Source organism: Xylocopa sonorina, chromosome 12 (genome assembly GCF_050948175.1).
Source record: "Xylocopa sonorina isolate GNS202 chromosome 12, iyXylSono1_principal, whole genome shotgun sequence".
NCBI classification, from domain to species: Eukaryota; Metazoa; Arthropoda; class Insecta; order Hymenoptera; family Apidae; genus Xylocopa; species Xylocopa sonorina.
The window spans coordinates 9,322,902-9,346,534 of NC_135204.1; the positions used below are offsets into that span (position 1 = coordinate 9,322,902).

At 49.1% G+C, this 23,633-nt stretch overlaps 1 protein-coding gene across 2 annotated transcripts; it reads right to left on the minus strand.

The window, feature by feature from the left end:
* Window positions 1-1,809: 1,809 nt before the first annotated feature.
* On the minus strand, window positions 1,810-19,512 carry LOC143429575 (uncharacterized). Of its 2 annotated transcripts, XM_076905233.1 has the most exons (9): window positions 19,304-19,512; window positions 18,014-18,183; window positions 15,668-15,835; window positions 12,243-12,427; window positions 10,670-10,908; window positions 10,005-10,283; window positions 4,438-4,780; window positions 2,842-3,130; window positions 1,810-2,103 (listed from the first exon to the last, which is right to left on the minus strand). In XM_076905233.1, the coding sequence occupies exons 3-9, from the start codon at window positions 15,827-15,829 to the stop codon at window positions 1,885-1,887; spliced, it is 1,716 nt and encodes a 571-aa protein (XP_076761348.1). In that variant the 5' UTR covers window positions 15,830-15,835; window positions 18,014-18,183; window positions 19,304-19,512; the 3' UTR covers window positions 1,810-1,884. The 2 variants fall into 2 exon arrangements, with proteins under 2 accessions (XP_076761348.1, XP_076761349.1); XM_076905234.1 differs by lacking the exon at window positions 18,014-18,183.
* Between the last annotated feature and the right edge of the window lie 4,121 nt (window positions 19,513-23,633).

Here is a 23,633-nt window from a genome sequence, read left to right on the forward strand (position 1 = left end):
CAATGCGTAATATCGGGCGAATGGTTGTTTCAAGGTGTGAATTAACAATCCAAGGCTATAAATAACCATGAAAGTACGAGCTGGCCAAAAATAGACCATCGCAGGTACTGAAGCGTCGGAGTAGAAAATTGAGCGCATATTTTCTGAGCTGGCAAGGTCGTCAATCTACTTTTCGTAATTCGCTGGCTCGCGAAATGAATAGTTACGTGCAAGAAATGCTGTAATCAACACCTGCCAGCTCTAAATTAAAAATCGATTCGTACAAGAGAATACTTTCTATCTAGTAATTATCCAACGAAAGAACCATGATGACTACAGTATCCCAGCACTTTTTTATCCTTGTAGATTTATGAGAGACCTCGATACTGATTGGTTAAAATAAAAATTTAATAGTCGTAAAAAAATTATGCGTTTTTCAAATACAACCAGGCTCCATTTTGCAGTGAAAATGGTTCTCACTGCTCACGTTCTTCTCGCCATTTGCTTTTCAAATTCTAGGGCACCTTTTCTACCTGAGACCCTTTCCACCCCCATTTTCCACTTCTTTCAACCTTCCTTATAACACCAGACATTTCTAATACCTTTAACACGCATAAACTTCTCTTGAAAACTTTGGAAATTGTGAATGAATATCTATAGCTGCATAACAAAAAGAATTGCGGTGATGTGTTACGATGAAAGATATTGTGCAAACATAATTTCTTCCCCGGAACAGACCATTGCAATTATGAACTCGAGGGTAACGCTGAAGAGGACGCGACAAAGGGCAACCGAGAAGATAAAAGGAAACGAGGATCCGAGTGCAGCTCGCGTTATGCACACCTGGGGAGGAGTTTATTTCCATGAAACATTTATTGCACGGTCTTCGGTGATTTACGTGGCACGTATATTTGGAAACTCTTCTCCCGAGCCTATCGTGACACGAATTCCTAAACCAACCATCCTCCTCTCGCCATTTTTGCAAATTACACTCGAACGGGCTCCGTTCCTCCGCAAAGGAGTCTCACTCGAGAGCCTTCACACTAATTTAGCGAGTGTCTATCAAAGTTATACAGGTGGGAGCCATAAATTCTAATGAGGAGGAGATGAAAAATACGACGAAGAACTTTATTGTTATTAACCGTTATTATTGTTACTGTTACTGTCAAATGTTACTGCTTGTTACTTGTTCCTATCATTATCGTTAGTCTGGCATCCGGCGCGATAACAATATAATGCACGGAAGTCGCGATCAGAAGTCAACAGGCGATCCTCGAACGGAGGGCCTCGGTCCAGTAAGTACAAAGGAGAACGATGGGTCTACGTTCGTCCAGGACTGTCTCAGGGTCGACGACGGTCGCCGCGAAAAATGTCCAACTGGAGTGGGGCAAACGAAACCTTCGGAACGGAAGAGGGACACGACGCGTGTAGCTTATAGCGATTGCGCTCTCTGAGGAATATAATGGAGAGGACGAAGACGGTTACAGCTTTGCGGATTTGCGAGGAGTACAACATGGCAGTGAATACTATCACAACGACAACTGCATCGAGACAAGAATACGCCTTACTACAGGTCATCGAATTCGGGGATGTTCGATAAAATAGAGGAACATGGAGAAAGAGTTGGAAGCTTCAGAATCAACGCCAGGAAAGAAAAGCTACGCTTAATGTTACACGTGCATTGCTACAGTCCGCTCAACCGATCTGATCTACGAGATCCACGACAAGGAGAATCTGAAATCACCGTCTCACTGAATTTTCATTTGCTCCACCGTCTGGGATCCGTTGCGCGTTACAATTCGTTTAAATTTCGTCATAGACGCTGGACGACGGTTCTCGCGGGTATTACGATAACGATATTAATTAAATAATTTATTAGTTATAACAACGAGCCGTAGGAGCAGCTCAGTATGGATGAAGGGCGGCTAGACCGAGTCTGGGCGGTTCCGCGTAGCTGTGTCGGTATCGACCCGGGCTGGGCACGATCTCCAAGGGTGGTCTGGCACTGTCGCGGTCTAACCCTGGATATCTCTCGTGCTCGGACAGTTCCTGATACGTGCTCGCCCTGGCACGCACTTTCTCGCGTATTTCCCGCACGTGCGCGCGGTCGCGGAAATCACGAACCTGTGGACAGACCATGAGCACGTTAATAGCTCGATAGGATCCAGAGACTCCTATGAGACTGGAGTTCGATGAACTCTAATCATGCGAGGTGAGAAACTCCCAAAGAGCTTCCAAAGCTCATGGTATCCATGAGGATCTTCCAAAAACTGAAGCTTGCAAGGAGTAGCGAAGCGTTGAATATTATAAATTGATAGTAGTGAGTGAAATAAAAATGTAGAATTTAGTAGAAGAGAATTATTGCGAAGATGTGAAGGTTATAAAAAAAAAATTTGTGATATATGGCGATAGAAAGCGTTGTGTTAGACGTCAAAGAGGCCGATAATTTAATAGAGTGTGAAGGTGTAGCTTGTAGGAGCCGTGGTAAGCGGTAGAAAGTGATTAGCGTAATACTACTACGTGTTTATCGAAAAAAGACCGTATCGGCGATCGCACGTTCCACAGTGACAACCTTCACCACGGCACTCTACAAGTATGATAATAGAAAGTTCACGTAGCACCGGGTTTTTTTGCCCGTACCCCGCGGCAAAGACAAATATTAGCAAGCGGTAGAAAATCCTTCGCGTGTACAGTGGCAAAAAGTGGGTGAATAAAACCATCTCGAAGGTTTCTCGTTAAAGGGAAGAAGAGTTGTTCGACGGTGTTGCGTAAAAATGGTGGAATTCGTCCGCTGAAGCGGAGAGGCGAGAGGATCGAAGGTCGTAGAGGTGGCGGAGAGGACGCGGATTCAATGACCCTTACTTCTCTCGGATCGACGACGTTCCTTTGATCTCGGAAGTCTCTGCCAACCGCTGGGTTTTCGTAGAAGCTTCGCGGCCGGGGCCTCGAGACCTCCTGCTCCGGTGGGCGTTCCATGGCGTAATGATGGGTTCGCGGTCGCGGTCGGGCCCTGTAAGAAACATCGCTCTCCCGTTCCGATACTTCCGAATGATTCCGTCTGATCAGGTGCTCGTGGCCAGTCGTTGAACTGTTGCAGAGAGGATGCTGCCGGGTCTGCTGGTCCTCGTGAATCTGCCTGGCTGACTCGACCCTGTCGCAGAAAAAGATCGCGACCATTACTAATTAAATTCTGCTCGGACAACCGCCGTTTCTCGCCCCTTCTTTTCTTTACGGGCTACTTTTGATCGGAAAAACGAGCGGCTTTTGATCGGGAAAAGATGTCTTCTAGACATCGATGCAAGGATCTCGAAGCGTACACGAGGACGTGCCACTTGCGAATTCGTTCCACTTGCCACGCGCCACTTCTGGCGGCTGTTCCACGCGAGACGAATCGTTTATCATTTTCTCTGGAATATCCGCGATAATTTGCCTCGGGCGAAAGAGTAAAATTTTTCGTGTCTCTGAATGGAATTCGACAAATGTGCCGGCGAATTAAACTCGAGACGCTCGCAATAATCGACTTTCCACTGACTCGTGCAACAGTGGACTGAAATATGCTCCCCATTCTGGTCTCGTAGACTGAATGAGGGCTTCGTGTACCGCCATCAATGGACCAGACGTGTATCTACTGAACAATCGTCGAGTTTTCAGCTACTACACGCTGGCCAGCAACTATCCAGCTGGTCGGGCAGCTTTTACTCGAGATTGACACCGGTGATTGCTGGGCCAAAACGAATGCCAACGGAGAAAAAGCAAAGGCAACCGCGTGGCCTTTTAAAACTAGTATTTCTGGTCGTCGCAGCGAGAGAAAACGAGCATCGATCCTCTCTTACACACAATGGGATCGGCGTCGATTCTCTGGATTAGAAAACGAATACTTCGAACCCTCGTTAAGGTCACCGTTTACCATAATGGCGCGCTTACAGCGCTCGGAGCCGATTCCTATCGATTTCAATCGTTGCGCCTCGGTATCTCACTTTTTTCTTTTTTCCCCGCCATTGTTGCGCCCTGTTTTTCGCGTCGACAGACTTTCTGATCTATTCGGACTCGCGTGAAAGCGCCATTTTTGCGGAACGAGGCACTTAACCGTTTTACGGTGACCGCATACCGCTTGTTTTCTTCCAACGACGACTTAATTGGAAAATTAGAATTTCAGTGGAGACGAATTTGAATATTGCGGAGGGTTAACATTTTATAAAATAATCCCATTGAATCGTTGTACTTGTAACAATTATAATGATTCTTTCGCCACCGACTGAAAAACGAAACTACCCGAGTCCTTACGTCTCGCTAAACGAGCGATATTTTCAGAACAATCGGGCGAAAACAGACTACCATCTCTTTCCCTGTTTCTTGCTTTAATTCCATTACGCTATAGCTTTCTACGCGATGTTCGAGCGCAACAAACACGCCGATGAGAAAAAGGCAGATCGCTAAAACACCGGCGTAGAACCGTACCTGTGAACGGGATGACTTTCAACTTCTCTCTGCCTGGAATGGACAGGCCTGGCGATGGCCTCTCTCTCCATCGCTCGAAACATCTCCTTCGCGTCCTGGAATCTCTCCCTGGGACTGGTCACCTCGCCAGGGTTCACCCTGGGCTGATATTGAGGGCTTGGCGACCTCTGCCTGAACTCGGGCGCCCTGCGACTTCTGTTGCAGCTGGGCGATACGCCCCTGTTCACCTGGCTGGGCAATCTTTCGGGGCTTCTGGGTAGTCTTGGCAGCGTCAGACTGGTGCCAGTCGTCTCTGACTCCGGCAGATAGTCGGTCTCTTCGGTTGGCGCACCCCAGTCGTCGTCTGAAAGCAACCACGATTGGTGATTTAACGAATTCACGAGACTCGCGCGGATACCCGCTTGAAAGGGTGCTCGAAGGAAAAGAAAAAAAAAGGTCGGTCCTGGCACAAAGTAGAAAGCCGCCCGTACAATGGAACGGGGCGATCTCGGACCGTGAACGGGAGGCGAGGGATCGAGAGAGTACGCGCCCGGGTAAAAGCCGCAATTTCTCTTTTATCAGGCAACCTGTCGCAACCTGTCGCGAATAAGACAACCGAGGCACCGGCTCGGCTGTTCCTTTCCTTATTCTCCCGCGGTGAGGTCAGGAGGGTTCGAGGCGACGAAGTCGGGGAAGAGGCGAACCGCGGAGGAGGTCCACGAAGAGGAGCCAGGCTAACAGCTGCCCGGGGCTGTGGGCCGAGAATGCGGAACTTTGCACTCCCCTCTGTTATGCGTGTGACCTCCCACGAGGTCGATTTGCGCGGGAATCCATCGGCGACCAATATGGCGCCGCTGGTGCACCGTAGCGCGGCTGTAAACCCGCTCGTCCTCGACGCTATTGTCGCCGATGCCGTCCCGAACGCGGTTATTGTAACACCGAGAGATGCCGAGAGAACGGCTCGGTATGGAGATCAGCCTCTCGAGAGCTGTCGTTTGCGCAATCCGCTCGCGAACAGCCGGGAATACCGCGGCGGGTAAAAGTTAAAAGGCAAAGAGCCTGGGATTCTTCTCCGTCCGCATCGATGCTGGTCCCTAGCTTCTGGCGAGAGATCGTTCTACAAACGCTCGTACACGCGCGCGCGCGCGCACACACATACACAGGTCCGTCTGATCGACATTTCTCGATCGTTTTAATCGATATCGATCGCACGATCGGTATTTTTCGGTCGGACGCAGAGCGTTTCCAGTTGCGACAGCTTACCGTTTCTCAACGCGAAACGGGGATCATTATTTTCGATTAGATGTGTCGTACGTATGAATTAATTGGGGAGTACCGAGTAACCGTTCATTTGAATCGCATTACACTCTCTATGGTTAGTGGAATTTTCTATGCCAACCGGAGTCGCGGTTCTAATTGATCATTAACGCAAATTCCTACATTTACGTCCGAATCTGTCATCATAAATAACCAACGACTCGAGTTCGCTAATTGGAGCCTGGTCCTCCAAAACAGAACTCACTTCCAACTTCCAAAGAAACGATCTCTTCCTCGAACCAAGCGAACAAGCCAAACTCTCTACCGCGCGATCATCTCGTAAACGTAACTTACAGTTCCTTCCTCGAAGAAGAAGATGGATCCCCAATAACGAGCTGCCACCAGCGGACGACGTCGGGATAAACTCGTCAGGTAAACTTTCCATGCAACGTGATCGCGCGTACTGAAAGTCGCGTGGACGGTAGTAACGCGTCCCGGGCAAAGCGGCTACCAAACGCGGCGATAAATTAATCGACCTAATCGGGGGCCAGAATCTGGCGAGGTAGGATAGTTTCACGCGATGCATCAGAGGCGGATCGTGAGCAAAGTGTGCCAGATCGCGAGCGCGCCAGAAGCGCCGCTTATATGGAGATACGAACGTGGAAATCGTGATCGAGCCGTATCCCCGAGACACCTGTTGCGAAACGGGTTCCACCGTGGCCACCGAGAGGCCAATGATATAACGAGCTCGAGCGATTTTGCGCCTGGAAGAACTCTGACCTCGCCAACGTCAACCTTTACCCTCTGAACCGTTCTGAAAAAATTTATTTAAGCTTGTCGGGGATTTCGGAACGTGGATCTTCGTTGGAATCCTTGTGGACCAGCTAGCCACTTTAATTGCCACTCGTTGAGGTTGTTACGCGAAGCGGCATTAACCGAGTCGAAAATGCAGGGGAAATTAATTGAGACGAGTGTTCGCAAAAAACTTAGCTTTGGTGAAAAGTGGCATTAGTCGGTCAGTAGCACGTTCGGCTAGAAAACACCGGTGTCTGGTGAAAAATCGTGTAATTATCCAAACGGGCGATGTACACGCTCGTTACAATCGTAAATCAACTCGGCAATTCTTAATCCATTCGCGATTTAATTGCGCTGTGTAAAGAAACAGTTATTCAACATCTGCGAGCGTATTTTCACCGATGATATCTGACATTTATTTAACTTTGATCTATCCCGTGTCGACTCGCCACGAGGAATTAGAATCTCTTCTAACTTAATTTGACGAACTTGGAAACATACGTTCCAACATAAAAAAAAATTAGAATTCCAACACACCGGAGTTATTTCACTCGATAAATCAAATGACCACACCTCGATACAGCGCCTTGCAAAGTATCTCGACTCAAGAAATTGTATCTCGAGTGTCCACCATTTGCCTCTAACCTCTCAAACCAACCCCAATTCTCAGTAACACCCACGGGAATCTTTCTAAACATTCCCCAATGTACAACCTGTCCCAAGATAACAGATACAGAAGAAACAACTCTCAAAACCACTTAACTTATCGGTCTGAAAGCCACCCTCATCGAATTCACCCTCTGCAGCTACCAAAACCTCAAATAACGCTGCTCTTCAATAACCTCCAGCATGCGAAACATAAATTTATCAAATTAGCCGTTGACCACCAAATTAGCGGAACAGAAACGGGCGGTCTGATACGCGTGTAGCAATTCCGGTAGCGGCGCGTCCGATACATCGAGGCGCGGTGTCAAAGCGACACCGATTTTTGCCTGGCTGCCCGCGGAGCCCGCCAAGAAGATGTATACGGGTACCCGTAGGCAGGTAGGTACCTGCCGCTGAGACACGACGTCCTAACGGTATTCCTTCCACTGTAACAGGTGCCCAATACCAACGTAGTTAAAACACGGAGCCAGCTCGCGGACACCGCGTTCAACGGCGGAACACCAAGCCCGGTTTCGTCCCCGTCTCTCCCTCGTGTTCCTCTTCCTCGTCTCCGTCCGTACGCGAAATTTATTCGCCCGTCCCCCGCTATATGGGTCAGTCGCCCGTTAAAAAACGTGTTCCGCGGTCCGAGACCAGGGAAACGTGGCACGCCCCGAGAACGAGCCGCGTACAAGCCATTCCCGACGTCGAAGTTGAAGATCGCCGCGACCGATCCGCGTCTCCGTGCGAGTTCTCGCTGCCTCCTTGGTGAACTAGACGGTGCCTCTGCGAGTTTAAGTAGCTCGAGTCGGTATTTGGTCAGGCAACCTTGCACCTTTTGATTGTTATCCATACTAGATTTGAAAGAATGATTCCGTGTAGTCCTCGATGGTCCGTATGATGTCGAGAAAAGTTAATTTGTAATGGACGTAATCGGTATCCGATGAGTCTCGTTTATTTATCGTCCGATTCGTTCGTACGCGGAATGAGAAATGAAAAAAAGGATGACGACTTTCTCCGACGGGGAGGACGGTTGACAAAGAGCAGCCGTCGGGACGAAATTCCAAAGAGGAGCCGCCGTCGACCGATCGAAGTGAAAGCAGACGGATCGGCGACGCGTTAGGAGCCGCGTTTGCATTCAGCGCGAGGAGCAGCGGCGCGGGGAGAGAAAAATTGAAGAAGCCGCGGGACGTGGACGAAGGAACGCACGAAGAGAACGATTTTTCGTAGCTCGCCGAGAAACTGGGTTACCGGGTCGCCTTCCGCCCGGTTTTCTACGCGCCGCGATAAGATTCGAGGCGGAACACGCGCTCGCGCGCGGCCACCTGTCCGCCCGGTAGAAAGCGTCCAAATTTTCGTCATCGGTAGCAAGCTTTGGCCCTTTCAAATAATTTGTAAACGCTCCTCCTTCTTCAAGCCTTTCGATCAACATTTTCTAATATTAACGGAGCGGACAAACATGGATGTCTTTAGCGGAAATCCTGTACGAGGATCATCGAATATTACTTAATACGCGGAAAACCAAAGTAGCTACCATTCATCGATTTTCGCCAATGACCAGGGTCGTTTCCCGAGCGGGACCAGGAAAAGAAGACCCGTGGACTTTCACTTTCGTGCAACATCGGACGGTGCGCGCGATATCGTTTAGCGGGTGTAATGGCGCGTTCAGTCGGATCGCCTAATCCATTAGGAAAACGGTCCTGGTTAGACGAATCTCTCTTGGTAATTAAACGACGATCGGAATAAAGCGAAAGAACAGGAATCCGTGGAATCAACCACGTAAAATGCGAATCTCTGTAACGGAGGATGGTCAACTATGACTTCTTAGATTGAAAAAGAACCAAAACGAACTTAACATTGTTATTTCGAGAAGTCGCGAGTCTGATAAATAAAAGTTCGGGATTTTCGCGTGGAACACGCAGATGCCACCGATACGTGGATTAATTGTATACCCCCCGATGCAATTAGTTACGAATAATCGAGGTCACTTATCGAGGCCAAGCCGAACAACTTTCATTCGAGCAGAGGCCCGATCGCGATTACTTTCGTGAATGAAGAATTCCATTCCGAAACCGCACGCGCGAACAATCCTCCTAACGCCACGGGTCCCTTGCGTCACGGATTGCAAAAGGGACTTGGAAACAGACACCCTGACTAATTACACCTCGTCGTATGTAGATCACCGCTCCATTCGTGGGTACGATCGAACGTCTCGCGGCGACGAGACACGCTAATCGCCTCGGCAAACACGATTTCCACGCGGGATGAGACGAAGACGGAGCTGTGGCTCGTCTCAATTAGCGAGGGAGGAACGCGTCGTTGACCCAACTGTAACGCGAAATTGGAGACGTTAAACAGTCACGGGAGCGACGGTGAACTCATCGCGTTCACTCGCGCTTTTCATTCACAATAAACATTTCACACTTGCTCAGCATGACTATCGAATCGCCGGTGGAACGCGAACGCGCATGCCTCCGCGCTGTCGTAATCCCCCACCGTCGCGCTGAGTCCGTTTCGACGCCTCGCGTCGCGTCTCTCTTCGGTGCCCCTCGATAAACGCACGGATAACTCTCGAGGGCAACGTGAACGTGTAAAACGAGCTCCTCGCGGGCGATTTAAATTATACGCGGGACTCGTGGCCGTGAAGCCGTTCGAGGTGGTTGTTAGAATGACGTCAGTGGACGAAGATGTTGGACACACGTCATCACGATTGGACAACGATGAAGACCTTTCACAGATTCCGTTTAAGTCAGGCGTGAAGCGTGCGAGGAGCTCTGAAAAATTTGGAGATGGAGCGATCGGGGGATTAGCGGAGACAAGATAGGAGTTGGAATAAAGTGAAATAAAAATCGCCAAGGGAGGGGGAGAGGTTCGTGGTGTAATCGACTTACCAGAGGAGGAATCTCTGGAAGGTCTCGATGGCCTCGGACCCAGTGGATGATGGCTCTGATACGGCGGCGGCGTGGCTGCGCTGTCCGAACCTATTCCACTGCTCGCCGCGCTCCTCGTGCCGCCTCTGTCAACGGTAGTACTACCGCCCACGATCGTTTGATTCAAGCAACGCCTGAACTCGATCCCGGCCAGATTGCCCCGGTGTCTGTGCACGGTATCGTAATCCCTCGGAGGCAGCAGAATCGGACCCACGTCATTGTCGCCCGAGTTCCCTCTGCCTGAAATGGAATAAGCCGTGTCCGTTGCTCATCCTCGTCTCGTATCACGGTTTACATATGCTAACAGCGGTGATGTACGCGCTTGTCCTCGCGTCTGTATCGTTTACTGGCGTCTTCCACGCCTGCGCATGTAAATTCGTGCTCCGCGGTGGAAGTTGCCGTTTTGCAACTGGAATTCCGAGTGCGATCTGTGCTTAAGGTCTCACAGTTATAACAGAATAATTACAGCTGATGTTTTACGATAGCAATCGGCTGCATTTTGCACGGCAAATGTAATTGGAATTGTTAAACGGATTCTCGAGGATATTCGCGTGTCCCCGCATTTCTGTGGGGATTAAGAGAGGAGCACAATGGCAGAAGTTGACCTGGAAAAAAGAAATATTTACCCAGCTTGGCGCGCAATTCCGCGGCCAGGGACTCGTATATCGTGGTCGTTTGCACGGGATCGTGTCTGAGCTCCCCGCTGCCCTCTGATGACTCCGACTCCCTGGTGCTTCTACCGTCGCTGCCTAAATTACTGCGCGCTCTGCCCTCCAGCGAGTTGACCCTGGCCAAATTGTCGGTGTGTGACGCCAGTGCTTTCAACTGGCCGCCCAGCAATTCGGCTGTCTCCACCGAGTCGCACCTGAGGTTAACAAAATCAGAGAACGAATGATACATCCGCGCGAGAGCCGATCGAAAGGTCGTCAGCTAATACATTCCAATCGCGACTCGTATCGATCGGGAATTTGGAAGTTTGAAGGTTTACGAAACAGCTGGAGACCTCGTAGCGATCGCTGGTTAAAAAACTAGCGCGCCTACATATTTTCTTTCACCGCTACGAGTATCTTTGATCTCGACTACTTAGAATCGCCGCGAATCTCTAATTAAATAGAACCGCGCAAAGGCAGCCGGTTCGCACAATCGCCTCGCGTTAATACCAATTAACAGATAATTATCCAGAAAACGGCCGCGTTACAGATTCGCCCAGATCGCCGTGAGATCGTTGGCAATGCGTTAATTCCCGTCGATGGCCTCGTTAACGCGGCTAATCCGCTGTCTACGAGTTCGATGAACGCGACAGGGGAGATCGATTTTTCCTATCGCGTCCGGGTAAAGAAGACGTACCGCGATCCCCGTGGACGTCCCGTATCGCGCCTAGATCCAACGCGGTGTAAAACTAGCTCGATTGGCTAATTAACGACCCGCATGATTCTAAAGGGTCCTATCGGCTCGAGTATTTGTCATTTAATTTTCTTCAGCATCAAAATTGTTACCGCTAAGTTTAGGACCCGTAGATACCTTCAAACGTTAATCTCGTCTCGTACCATTGTGAGTCTATTTCAAACGAGACGCGCTTCTTCCCGCGACTGTCCCCCATCTTTATCCCCGTTCGCTCGCGGTAATGATCTTCCGACACGTAACGAAACACCGGGGATTATACAACAGCTCCATTGAATTCATGAATCGGTTGCTTCGATCGGAACCAGGTAAATGGTTCATTCGAGATCGCGGCGGAGTTTCGTGGCACGCGATAGTTCGCTGGCCGCGATTTCTTGCACTGTTCACGGGCAACAATAAAGGTCGTCGATCGACGTTTGGTTGCGACCAAATTAGAAATTGAAAAAAAGAAACGCTTATTCGGATACGGAGGTCGAGGGACCAAGTCGATGCGTCTGACCCGTGACTTCGACAATTATACCGTGACGAGGGGATAGCTTTTGACGAAAAGCGTATGCGTGCAAATTTTACAGCTCGATGGAGCGGCGCAGTCGCCTCGAAAAGTAGAAAAATATCAAACTTCCAAAGTTCCCAAATCTCTACGACGAGGATGCGGAATCTTGCGTAGGACTATTATCGGCGTACTCCAGTCAGTTCTAGAACGTTAGGAAAATTATCGAAGTTATCGGACGGTGTAGCATCGCGGTAAAAGAGGTAAAGGTTGAAGAGCGTAGAGCGTTAAGTTTCTGGTATAGTAACCTGTAGGCGTGCACGTGGACAGGATTGTTGGTGGCCGGGTTTGGGAAGAGCAGAGTAGCGGCGACGACGTCCTCCCGTTGCACGGCGGCTAGCACAGCGTGTCCAGGCACTAAGTGCTTCACGGCGGACCTCGTCGAGCCGCCCGGATGGACCGTCTGTATAATCTTCAGCCCCTTGTTGCTCACCTGGTAATCGTAAAACGTGGACGATCAGCTGGCTGCCCGGTCTAATAGCAGCCCTCTTTAACGGTGTTTTAACGCGGCCGACGTTTTAACCGTGGCCACGAAAACGCGGCGTACGCGTTGCGTGCTGAAATGCAAATCGGCCGATGGATCCTCGCGCGGCTTGCGCTACTTCGAACGGCTGGCCACGGCTCGGCGAAGCGGGATTTAATGAGCGTTAACGTCGCGTCGCCTCGATTTTACGCGTTCAAACGACACGATGTATACGGGTGGAAGAAGCCTGGCTGCGAGATCGGAGTTTCTAAATACGTTGCCGTGGTTCTTACACGACCTTAAACGCTTCGATTTTAATTGCCATCTTGTAGCGCGAGTAGTCGCACTCGCACAACCAGCTGCCCCTTCTTCTGCTCGCGGATACGCATATCTGCAACTGCATTGTGCATTCTTCACTTGCATCTTATTTTACAAATGTATGCTCACGGCTGTATTTGCACTTTTTACTCGCGAATTTAGGTGCAACTGCAGTGTGCGCACCGCGCTCGCACGCGCAATTTCACTTCGCAGATTGCACTCGGCCGCAGGTGCAGTTGCGCTTGCGTATGCAGATGCGTTTACGGTTGCTATTTGGTGTAATTGAATTTTAACCACCGTTACAAACCGATGGGCAACAACAAGTATTGTTCAATAAGCAGGTTGAAAAAGAGATGCTTTCCCCATAAACAATAGCTGCGCCCACGATTGTACAGGCGCGTACAAATTTCCTTTTGGAAAGCAAATAATAACAGCGGAACGATGAAAGTGAACAAGATATTAAAACCAAAAAATAATAGGACTTTCTCTATTTTGCGGTCGCTCTTTTAGGAATGCGCGTACGAGTGCGTCGATGGTCATTGTCCGGCCCGAGGCGTTGAAATCACCAATACGCTCGCTCTTTCATTAGCGGCCGTGAGGATCCATTACGCAGTCGATGAGTAACTCACCGATTTTTGACGTGGCCCGATCGTAAATACGATACGAAATTCTACGTCGCGTTCGTCCATAAAGAGACAACAACGTTCGACAAACCGTAACACCGATCTCTCGCCTTTCGTTGTCCAATTAATTCGAAAGTTACACTTGTCCGTCCCAAAGGAGTACGCGGAGAACACGAGTCGCGAATAGAGAAAAGAGTTCTAGAAAAAATCGTAAGCGTTGCGCAATGCCCAAGAGATTCTCTCAAGAATTTCAGCCCACGCGAGGAGAGCTCTGCCTAGGATTGCAAGAGAATTACGAAATCCAATCCACGGAGGAGCATTCCTCCTGCTGGCTGCGTAACAATCAGCCTCGCGTCTGCGGTTTCGACGAAATCGGCCCAGGGAGAGAATCAGGCGAGCGATTCTCGTCCAGGTACGCGGAGGACCGATCAATTAAAAGGCTGCCACGAAAATTCGGCGCTAGAATATTCCCGAGGCGAGCGATCTCTCGCAACAGCCGGGCAATTACACTTGCACAACAATTAGGCGCGGGCCTCGCGGGATTTCGTAACAATTTCACCTTTTTTTTCCTTCTCGTACCTCTTCGATTTTTTTTTCTTTTCTTTATTTCACTCTCTTCTCCTTCGTCGCTGACCGCGCACGCCTGCGGCGAGTTAACACGTCCGCCAAACGTGTACACGGGACGGCGACCATTAAGATCGAACGCGTCGATAAAAGGAACGCCTTTGTTTTCATAAAGCTCGCTGATTTCAGAGCGCGCGAAAAAGCTGTTTGCATGTTCTTTAGCCCGCGAACCAATTAGATTGTTTGCTAGAACTCTTAATTTCTCTAATACCCTTCTCTCGCGAAGAAAAAGAAAGAGGACGAACGAAAAATTCCGAAGTAAAATCCTTCGAGACTGTTTCCAAGGTGCGCGGCTCGTCGTCCGCATCAGATTTCGCGAGCGCAAGCGCGGGCAGAAGCAATTTGCAGCGGAACGGCGCGTAACGAGGCGGTTTTCAACGTCGCATGCAACCCCCATCAACGAAATTTCGATTGACATGCAACGGGAATGTCGAGCAACATGCCAGCTTAACGGTCGCGAGACAATTTCGGTGTCATCCGTTTATTTTCTCTTTCCCATATTGAACGCGCCGGATGTATTAGCGTCGTGCCCGTTCCTGCTAACCAACCAGGTCAACGAATTCCTCATTACGATTATCTAATTAGCCTCACCTCATTGAACGCTTTACTAATCTATATTTAATTGTATCGTTCAACCCTGAGAAAATTGTTTGATGAGAGAACCGTCGCGCGCCTCTGCCGCTTGCTCGCGCTTGCGTACGCTTCGTTATTAGCCTGGTAATTAATCGTGGGGAACGATCGGACCTCTGCAGAAGGAGACGTCGATCGGTTCAACGAAAGTCCGTTCGGTGAAGCGAGTTGCGCCGGATAGGGAGAAAAATCGTTTGACATCGTTCCAGGAAACTTGTCTAACTTTCTGATGCAATTGCTGGTGGCACGTTCTCGTAACAACGAAATCTAGGTTTCGAGGGGATCTCGGCGCGAGGAACTTTCTTAGAGGCGACGCGAGGCGAATTTTAAGAGGCCTTCATCTTGCGCGAGGAAACAATCAACGTCACGCGTAGGCGTGCGAAAAAGGAACAGAATAGAGGACCGACGCCCGAAAACGGGGGCCGATAACTGTTCCCACAGTGCGAGGAATCCCGTCAGACGGAGTTACCGGCGATGCCTGCCCGCGCCGCCCTTAAAACTCCCCCGCGATAAATTCCCGAAACCCGGAGATCCCCGTTTAAAATTTAGCCATCGGACCGGCCATCGACGGCTGATTTGCATATCGCCGGTTGAAACCAGTCGTCCGCGTCTTCGTAGATCCCGCAAGGTCCGCCGTGAGCCATTAATCCGAGGTCCCAACCCCTTCACCGCTGTTCTTATTCGTTTCCAGGCGGGTTTCGCGGCGGGACGCGGTGGTATCCTCGACGGAAGTTGATAAAACTCGCGGCAACAGGTCGAGGCGATCGCCGGTATGTAGGCTGAGGTCATAAATTGGCGATTTTTATACGACCGGCCGACCGCTTTCACTGCCACCCGATGGACGTAACGCGAACGCGAGGCGACCGCGAGCGCCTCCCCTTTCCCGACCCCGTGACAATTAATGCTCCCTCGTTCACATTTTTTCCTTTTCCTTTCCTTTTTTTTACTCGTTCTTTCTTTCTTTTCGAGGTTATTTTCGGCCGCGAAACCGGATCTCCGAAATGGTACCGCTCACCTGCAGCGTGACCTTGAAAGGCTCCTGCAGCCGTTCCCGCTCGAGCAGGTAAGCTATGGCACCGGGCATCGCGTCCACCCCCTTGGCCTCCCGGGCGCCCAGGTACCAAACGTAGTACGAGCTCTTCTTGACATCCTTGCTGCTCCTCAAACGCAGTGCCATCGCTCACTGTTCGATCAGAAGAGTTACGTTATTAGTCTCGATGCGCGTTTCCGCCGCCGCCTCCGATATGGGGGGAGAGAACTCATGGGACTTTGGAGCGTCGGGAGTTTCGTAGTTTCGGATAGCAGCGTTGCAAGACTTTTGGACTTTGAGAATTAGGAAGCGATACGAGTCCAACATGGTTCGACGAGGAAGAATAAGGTTGAAACAGGAATATTTAAAGAACTGAAAGTTCGTGAAAAAAAAGCAGTACCACGGTAAACCGCTGGTTACTTTTCCGTACACTTGGAGCGAACTCCAAGGTTCTCTGTAGCTAATCAAACGCGTTGCTCAAGGATCGCCGGAGACCGAGGCAATACGTTATCTTCCGCTGTGACACGGTAATTACTGAAATTCTTGTAACCGATGCTTCGTCTTATTGGAACCAGCGTGTCCATAACGTTTCCACGTCGCGAGACCAGCGATTTTTCACGGGGCGAGCTTGCACTGGTAGCCTGGCTGGCGGTGAACACGAACAGCTTGTCTGTTCGTCCGCTTCCTCAATTACTTTCACGCTTAAACCCGTTTTCTACGTTAACCGTCCCGCGAAGAATCGGTTCCCACCGATCTGCATCGCGTCGATGCCGTATCTGAAGCGAAAATATCCCAGGAACCGGAACAGAAACGCGTTCACGATCAATGTCGACCACGCACCAACGATTATCGATCGCTTTTTCAACGGCGATACGGGAACGTTTAAGGATATCGATACTTTACAGGGTACCTCGAGGAAATCAATTATTGCCCTGGTTAAAGCGCATCCTTTAAAACTACTCCTCGTCCAACTTTCATGGTTCTCGATCGACCGTAATCAATTAACCGACGAGTTTCTCTCTTTCTCTCTGTTACATTTACCTTCCTCAGCTTGCTCAGAGTTCTGTTAAAAATACGCGCGGACGTAGAACGAACAATGGACGGATGTTTTTGAAAGACGCGAACTCTCGCTTTTGGGAACGGTCGAACCCGAGCCGTTCAGTATGCACGCGGACGAGGCACGCGAAACAGTACACGATACCACGGCCTCTTAGGTTCGTTCTCTTTATTTATGTATTACACGCGTTTCGAAATCTTATACGCTCGCGTGTACCCGTAAAATATGTAATAGGCTCGCTTTACCTACGGACACGGGCACCGTTTACAGCGACGCACGTTTCTTTCAAACAATAAATCGCGATTCGATTATACAGCTTACACATCATTGAACATGTACACACGTTGATTAACAGCCGGTTGACGTCTATATTAAATTGCGTTCCGATTAACTCCCATTTGCCACGTCTTGGTTACTTATCGCTGGTCGATAAACGATCGAGTTGGATATTAAACGGCATCGAATTAAAATTGGGACAATAAGGCGACGTCGAGTCGATGATCGGTATTCGTCGAGCGATTTGCATACCACGCGGAAGTGTTCTTAAACGGCACGCCGCTGGATTTAATATTCTTGGAATATATTTGTACGTGTTGCGAAAAAACGAACGGAGAGAGGACGCTAATGGATAAATCGGGATCGTTAATTATTCGGCCCGAGTCGTTGGGAACGATCCGATGAATGGGAATTACGATCGTTTAAGCGTTACAAAACCGCGATTACTCGAACGTTTCGGATTTAAACGCGGCAATGTAAGAATTACAACTTTCGAATCTGCCGCTTTCATCACCCCGCCGGAAGTAATTGCATTTCGAGTTTCTGGCCATTTTACGGTTTGCCGTTTTCATCGAGCATTTCATCTCCACCGCGGTGTAACCGAGTGTAAATTACGCTCATTACAGATACGAGTATTTCCAAACACTTCAGACACGCGATTAAACGCTGGTCTCCTTGAGCAAAACGTCTGATAGACACGAGGATCGTCGAGGCAACCGAAACGACTTTAAACGTACAGAATTGTTCGAATTTTTACAATCATCCATAATCGAGGAGCAAGACGGATTTGAGAATTACTCGAATCCGGAGCAAAGCAACGTTTGAACAATTACGCTTCCTCCGAACAAACTCCTCGAATTCGTAACGGTACATTATTTGAACTCTCGCGAGAGTTACTGGAATTTCGAAAGAGAGGAAAAAGTACACTGGCAAACCTCTCGCTCGAATGATAATAAATCGAAGAGCAAAAAATAAAAGATGCAATGAAAGAAACTGACCGACGGCGAAAGGGTCCGGGACGCTCTCAGAGTTCGCGACGATTTTCGCAGGAATTAAGCAACACAGCGGTGCGCAGAGTCAACGGGTCTTGGGTAGACAGACGGCGGCGGCGGCGGCGGGTTCCGATGAGCAGAGGAACAAGTACGGTACGTACGGCCCACGTACGTGCCTGCAGCATGCACAATCGCGTCTATGCTCGTATATAGACGTGCTATGTGTACGTATATATACACGGATCCTCGGGGCAAGTACACCAGCTCGATGCAGAAGAAGAGGAAGAAGAAGAAGTAGAAGAAGAAGAGGAAGAAGAAGAAGAAGAAGAAGAAGCAGAATAAGAGGAAGAAGCACACGGGCCCCTCTTGCTCGATTTGACAGCTGCGCGCGACTTCGGTCCGACGCACTTTTCCACGCTCGTAGCAGTGTTTCTTTGTACGCGCACGGTGTGTTTCTCTCTGTTTACCACGCGTACTATACGCGTACGCGACGAGAAACCGGCGGAACGGAAAACGAAGCGAGACGGAACGGGAACAGAAACAGAAAGCGACGCGGGTTTTCGAGACGTGCGCGGGAGAGGAAAAAAAACTTAAAAAAAAAGGGAACAAGAAGAAACAATTGCAAACGATCCTGTAAAAGGCGTCGGATCTTGCTCGCGAGGGTTCACTTGTCAACGGCGCGGCGCGAGTGGTTTCGCGCGTACCTAACCATCACGGGATACTGACTCCACGGCGGAGATCCTCCGCGAAGAGCTCGAGTGAAACGCGGACGAAGGGAGAGTGAGCGAGCGAGAGAAAGGCCGCGAGCTACCTTACCAGCGTGTACGGGAGAGCGACAGACTCGATCGGCTCGAGTCACTCTGTCTCCTTCTGTTCGGGGCCCGTTCTCGCTCTTCGTTTCGAATGCCCGTTTCGACGGGTCTCGATCTTCTGCGCGCGCGCTCTCCTCTCTCTCCCTCGCCCTCTTTCTCTTTCTCTCTCTTTCGGACGAGCCCGCCACACCTTGCCGAGGAGATCGACTCGCGATCGCCGGTAAACGCGTTCCCTGCCGGCAGCCTCGAACTAACCGGACGGTTTTCTGTCCTGAATTTTAGTCCCGGGGCCTTTCGCGCGACTGAGACGGACAGTGAGAGGGAACGAGACAGCCGTGAACAGGGCGAGGTGGTGGAAGAACCGGGCCCCTTCTCCTGTCCCCTCTTTCACGGTCTTTCTCTTTCTCTTTCTCTGCCCCCCGCCCCTTCCCTCCCCGCCCCGCTCCTTTCCGTTGGTCTCTCATGTCAACCGACTACTCCCTACCTGCGGCCGTTTTGGTCTCCTACGTGAGCGTCGCCCCTGCTGGAAGGATGGCAGGTTAAGAGGCAGGCGCAGGTAGAGAGAGGCCCCATTGATTAGCGATGGAAACGACACGCGGCCGGTGTCGATTGCTCGTCGACTTTTTCCGATTACTCCACCTTTCTTCATCTCCACCGTGAAATGTTACCGTGTCAGGTTGAACGTCGCTGTTGGTCGGGTTCTACGCGTATGAAATTGAATTACTCGTTTGATAAACACGCACTCGTGTAACCGTATATACGCGTGTTACGAAATTAATGGCAGCCATCACCCGGTGAACTTACAACTGGCGGCTCTGTAACGTGATAGTGACATCAACAGTTGCATAGTTTTACGAGACAGGCCTCGGCATTTTTATCTCAGTCCAGGCGGAATATTCGAATTACCGTTCGGAGTTTCGAGAGTCACGAATAGGTATCGAGTCGGTCCCATCGCTACCGTTAATGCAAGGCAACAGACCCATGCATGGCGAGCGATTCCTCTTCTGGACACAACTAGCGCCATCTCAGTCCCATTACTACGTGTAGCTTCTATCTCGTTTCATCGCTCGGGACGTTGTCTCTTCCCTTTCTAGCACTGAAACGGTCCCCCGATACGATTTTCTACCGACGAGGGCCGTGCTTCCAACGGGGGCCGTGCCCCCCCCCCCCCCCCCTTCCCTCACCACCTACGCGCTTATACAGATACACCTCGACTCGGTTAATCCGATGCCAGGTGCCTCTATAGGGTATACCCATCGAGCAACGATCCACGAGAGGGAGATCAAAGGGTTCTCCTAACCGCACTCCCGGGATAATTTCATCCGTGTCGGGCCCATATCGCGGAGACACCTAAAAATGGAAGGATGATTGAGTTGTTCAACGTTAATTGGATTCGGGAGTTAGATTTTAGACCTTGTTCCATCGAATTAACTGGTAGAGTAGAGATTTTTTAAGATCCAACTTGTTGGAAATGCAGAAAAAATCGCGAAAGAAATGTCCCATCCTCTGGTTGTGCCCTGGCATCGATCCGTGTGGTCTTATTAATCGAGGATGGAAGAAGATTCCGCAACGACGGACGCGTGAGCGGTACATAGGATCGCGGGCACGCTGTATCTTCGAGGCGAATGATATCATCCCGGTCTCGTAATCCGATTATCCGATCAGTAGGTGAATCCACTGACTGAAAGCGTCGATTATTACGTTATCCAAGCGGGACAAATATTCCAAGTGATCCAACGCTACCTTCTCACTCTGCAACACAAGGGGGCCAAGAGAAATTTGATAAAAGATGGCGATTTAACGACCGCCACGAGGGTTTTGCTTAACGCGAAGCAATTTCACCGTCCTGGCGTACAGCGTAACGTCATCCATAATTCATAGATGCCATAAACATTACGCGAGTGTCGTAAAAAAGCGTATTAATAGAAAGCTCCCTGGGAGGCTTTTACAATTTCTCGTCTAACGAAGGACGAGTTCACGTATTCATCCGCGTGACACACGATCGTTTCGTTCATGGCCGTTCGAGTCTCATCGATACAAACGATTCTGTTTCGTTCTCTCCCGTTGCGAAGCACGTGCCACACGGCTCGCATAAACGTTTTCAGTTTTTCCGACACGCTGTCGCGTGATGTGTCCGATGGGTTAATAGTTCTTCGGCGTTAATTCATTTTTTGCCCCCCAGACGATGTGATTGGACAAGGAATTAATGAAACAAAGCGGTCTCGCGGAGCCGCTTCGACCTTACTCTACAAGTTCAGGGTTAGTCCGGTCGTAAAAACGCCTGGAAATCGCTTGAGCGCCGAAACTATGATTAAGTTCATAAAAGTGCATAAAAGTGGCCACGTTCACGAATTATATGACCAGGGATGTCTTGGTCCTCTAACGATATCTGCTATTTTAAAATCTTACAGAGCTCCGAGAAAAGTTTTGCGAAACTTTCTTTTCAAGCTGCAGGCTTCGAGAAGGTCAATTAAATCATCAATGAAAGATTAGTACCACTTATATCCAATCGAGAAAGTTCTATCGGTTATTACACGATATGGGAATTCTACGTGATAGGTAAAGTACGCATGACATCGTTAATGACTGGTTACATTAATCCGGCACACGCGGATTGGAACCAATCCGTGAATATAAATGAAAGGCGAGGCTAAAACCAAACCTAGCTATTTATCTCTAACGTTTATTTAGGTCAGTTAATATGCGAGACGATTCGCAAGGACGGATCCATGAACCCAGCGAAGTAAAAGAAATTCTGGGGACCTGAAGAACGTCAGACCAATACTCGAACACACTGGTCGAACGATATTAAAGATTTTCAATTTTGGTTTGATCGCTAAGACTCTGTCGGTCAGACGTACCAACTTATTCCGAGATGCATGGAAACGGCAGCTATAAAATGTCCTATTGTGTTCAGTGCGATTAATTAACATCCATCAGCTGCCTTTGACGGATGAACTGATGACGGAGCCGCGTTGCGCAGCGGCAGAAGTTAATTAAAATGAAAATACACGATGTTTACCCGTGTATTTTGTACGGCGTGTTGCACAATTGTCGCGGTGTCGATTCGCACAGCCGATCGAGCGTATCCGATCGCTTGATGATGAAAATTAGAGCCAGATCCCCGGGAGTATTATTTATTCGGGTCACCCGATATAGGAGACCATCCGCAAAGGCGAGCCGTGCACACCTCCGCCGCCGCGAATGCTAACCAGATGCGCTAAGTATCGTTGGTGAACTCGCTCGAGTACTGGACTGCTCGGGAACTCATAACTAAAATCAATCAAAAGTAATTAGACTCATTTTGTAAAAGATATAACTAACAAATGATGAAAAGAAAGGGCTTGCAAAGATTTTGGATCTCAATTTTTCATCGCAAAATAGGAAATTAGATTTTAAAGAAGAAACTGAGAATAAAGTATAAAGTATGTGGAATGTTGGTATAAATAATTCATGACTTACTTGGAGATGATACTTACAACGTTACTGGTAAATGGTGAAAAGGATTATTGCCCTATTAGAATGGTAATCGTTGCTTTCGAACATGCCTGTCCAGCGACAGTCCATTTATAATGGACCTTTATCCGGAGGATCTCGTATAGCGAACATTGAAAAGCCTCGAAAAGCGACGAACTCACCGGGTTGCTACGATCTGAAAAGCTTTGCCAAGCCCGTTGAAACTGAATCAGGGACGATAATAATTTGTCGCAGAAAATACGAAACGAATCTTAATGTATCGATCATCGATAACAGCGGATGGTAATTAAGCTTGAAGCCGGTTATTGTTTGCATCTTTGCATATTATTGGCGGAAAACAAGATCGTGGCAAACGGTGTGCGTGTTCTCACCGGTTCGATGGAACGCGAAACGTGTTTTCCGAGCAAAATCCAACGGGACTAATGTCGATAGCCAAGTGAAGAAAAGCAAAAACGAAGGGGAAGAAGACTCGTTGAAAAACCGTTTCCAAGTTTTGCTCGCCAGCGTGGAAACGACTAGACAATTTACTAAAACCTTACAAGACCGAAGCCTGTAACTCCTACTGCTACGTATGCTTGCTCTATTGCGACAGAGGAAATTTGTCTGCCCCATTGTTTCCTGCGTTTTTCAACGTTTTTATGCTTCAATAATTCCATCGTTCTGTACTTGACTAGTTAAGAACTTGATAACTTTAGTTACCATCCATGTATCAATAGCGTAGTCAACTAAACAATAGCTTCTGTCTGTTCCAGTGGCCGGATCATTATTTTCGTACCGCTGCACAATGCGACCGGTTAACCACACTGAAACTTAAACAGAAATGAAACTGTAGCCAGATCACGAATCTGATTCCGTATATCCATGCACTCTCTAATCGTACATGTAAATCGATCGATACAGTTACTCCCGTATAAGCCGCCGATCGGTTTACATGAAACGACAGTGCTTCTTAAATAAAATGCACGGACCTGCGATCGTCAAAGGAAGTTCAATCTCATCAAAGTAACGGCTTGCGACGATTACGCCGGCAATACGCTCTGAAACTCATGGAAACGAGCTTACGTAATTCCACGTAACGTTCTCTGCCGTCTAATCGCGGGGTAATGCCCCGGGGAAAAGATAGGGAAAACAGGAAAAGGACACTCGGTGTCCATCGTGTCACAGTAGAACGGCTCTGAGAAAGTAAATGGTTCCGGTGCGACGGAAAATTAATCGTGTAAAGAAAATTCGGGGAAAACCCGCCGAAATTGATCGAGACCTAGAATCCCCCCCGATGATCTGGCGTAAAACCAACGATACGTGGACGCGTTCATTATGTACAGTTTCCTAAAAAATTA

What these genes read in the sequence shown, in the direction of transcription:
- LOC143429575 (XM_076905234.1), bottom strand. Translation starts at nt 15,829, where the DNA reads ATGGCACTGCGTTTGAGGAGCAGCAAGGATGTCAAGAAGAGCTCGTAC. An exon ending in GGAATTGCGCGCCAAGCTGG is followed by an intron (nt 10,284 to 10,669) that starts GTAAATATTTCT and finishes ATTCCATTTCAG; the next exon opens with GCAGAGGGAACTCGGGCGAC. An exon ending in ACGTCGTCGATCCGAGAGAA is followed by an intron (nt 2,104 to 2,841) that starts GTAAGGGTCATT and finishes GTCTGTCCACAG; the next exon opens with GTTCGTGATTTCCGCGACCG.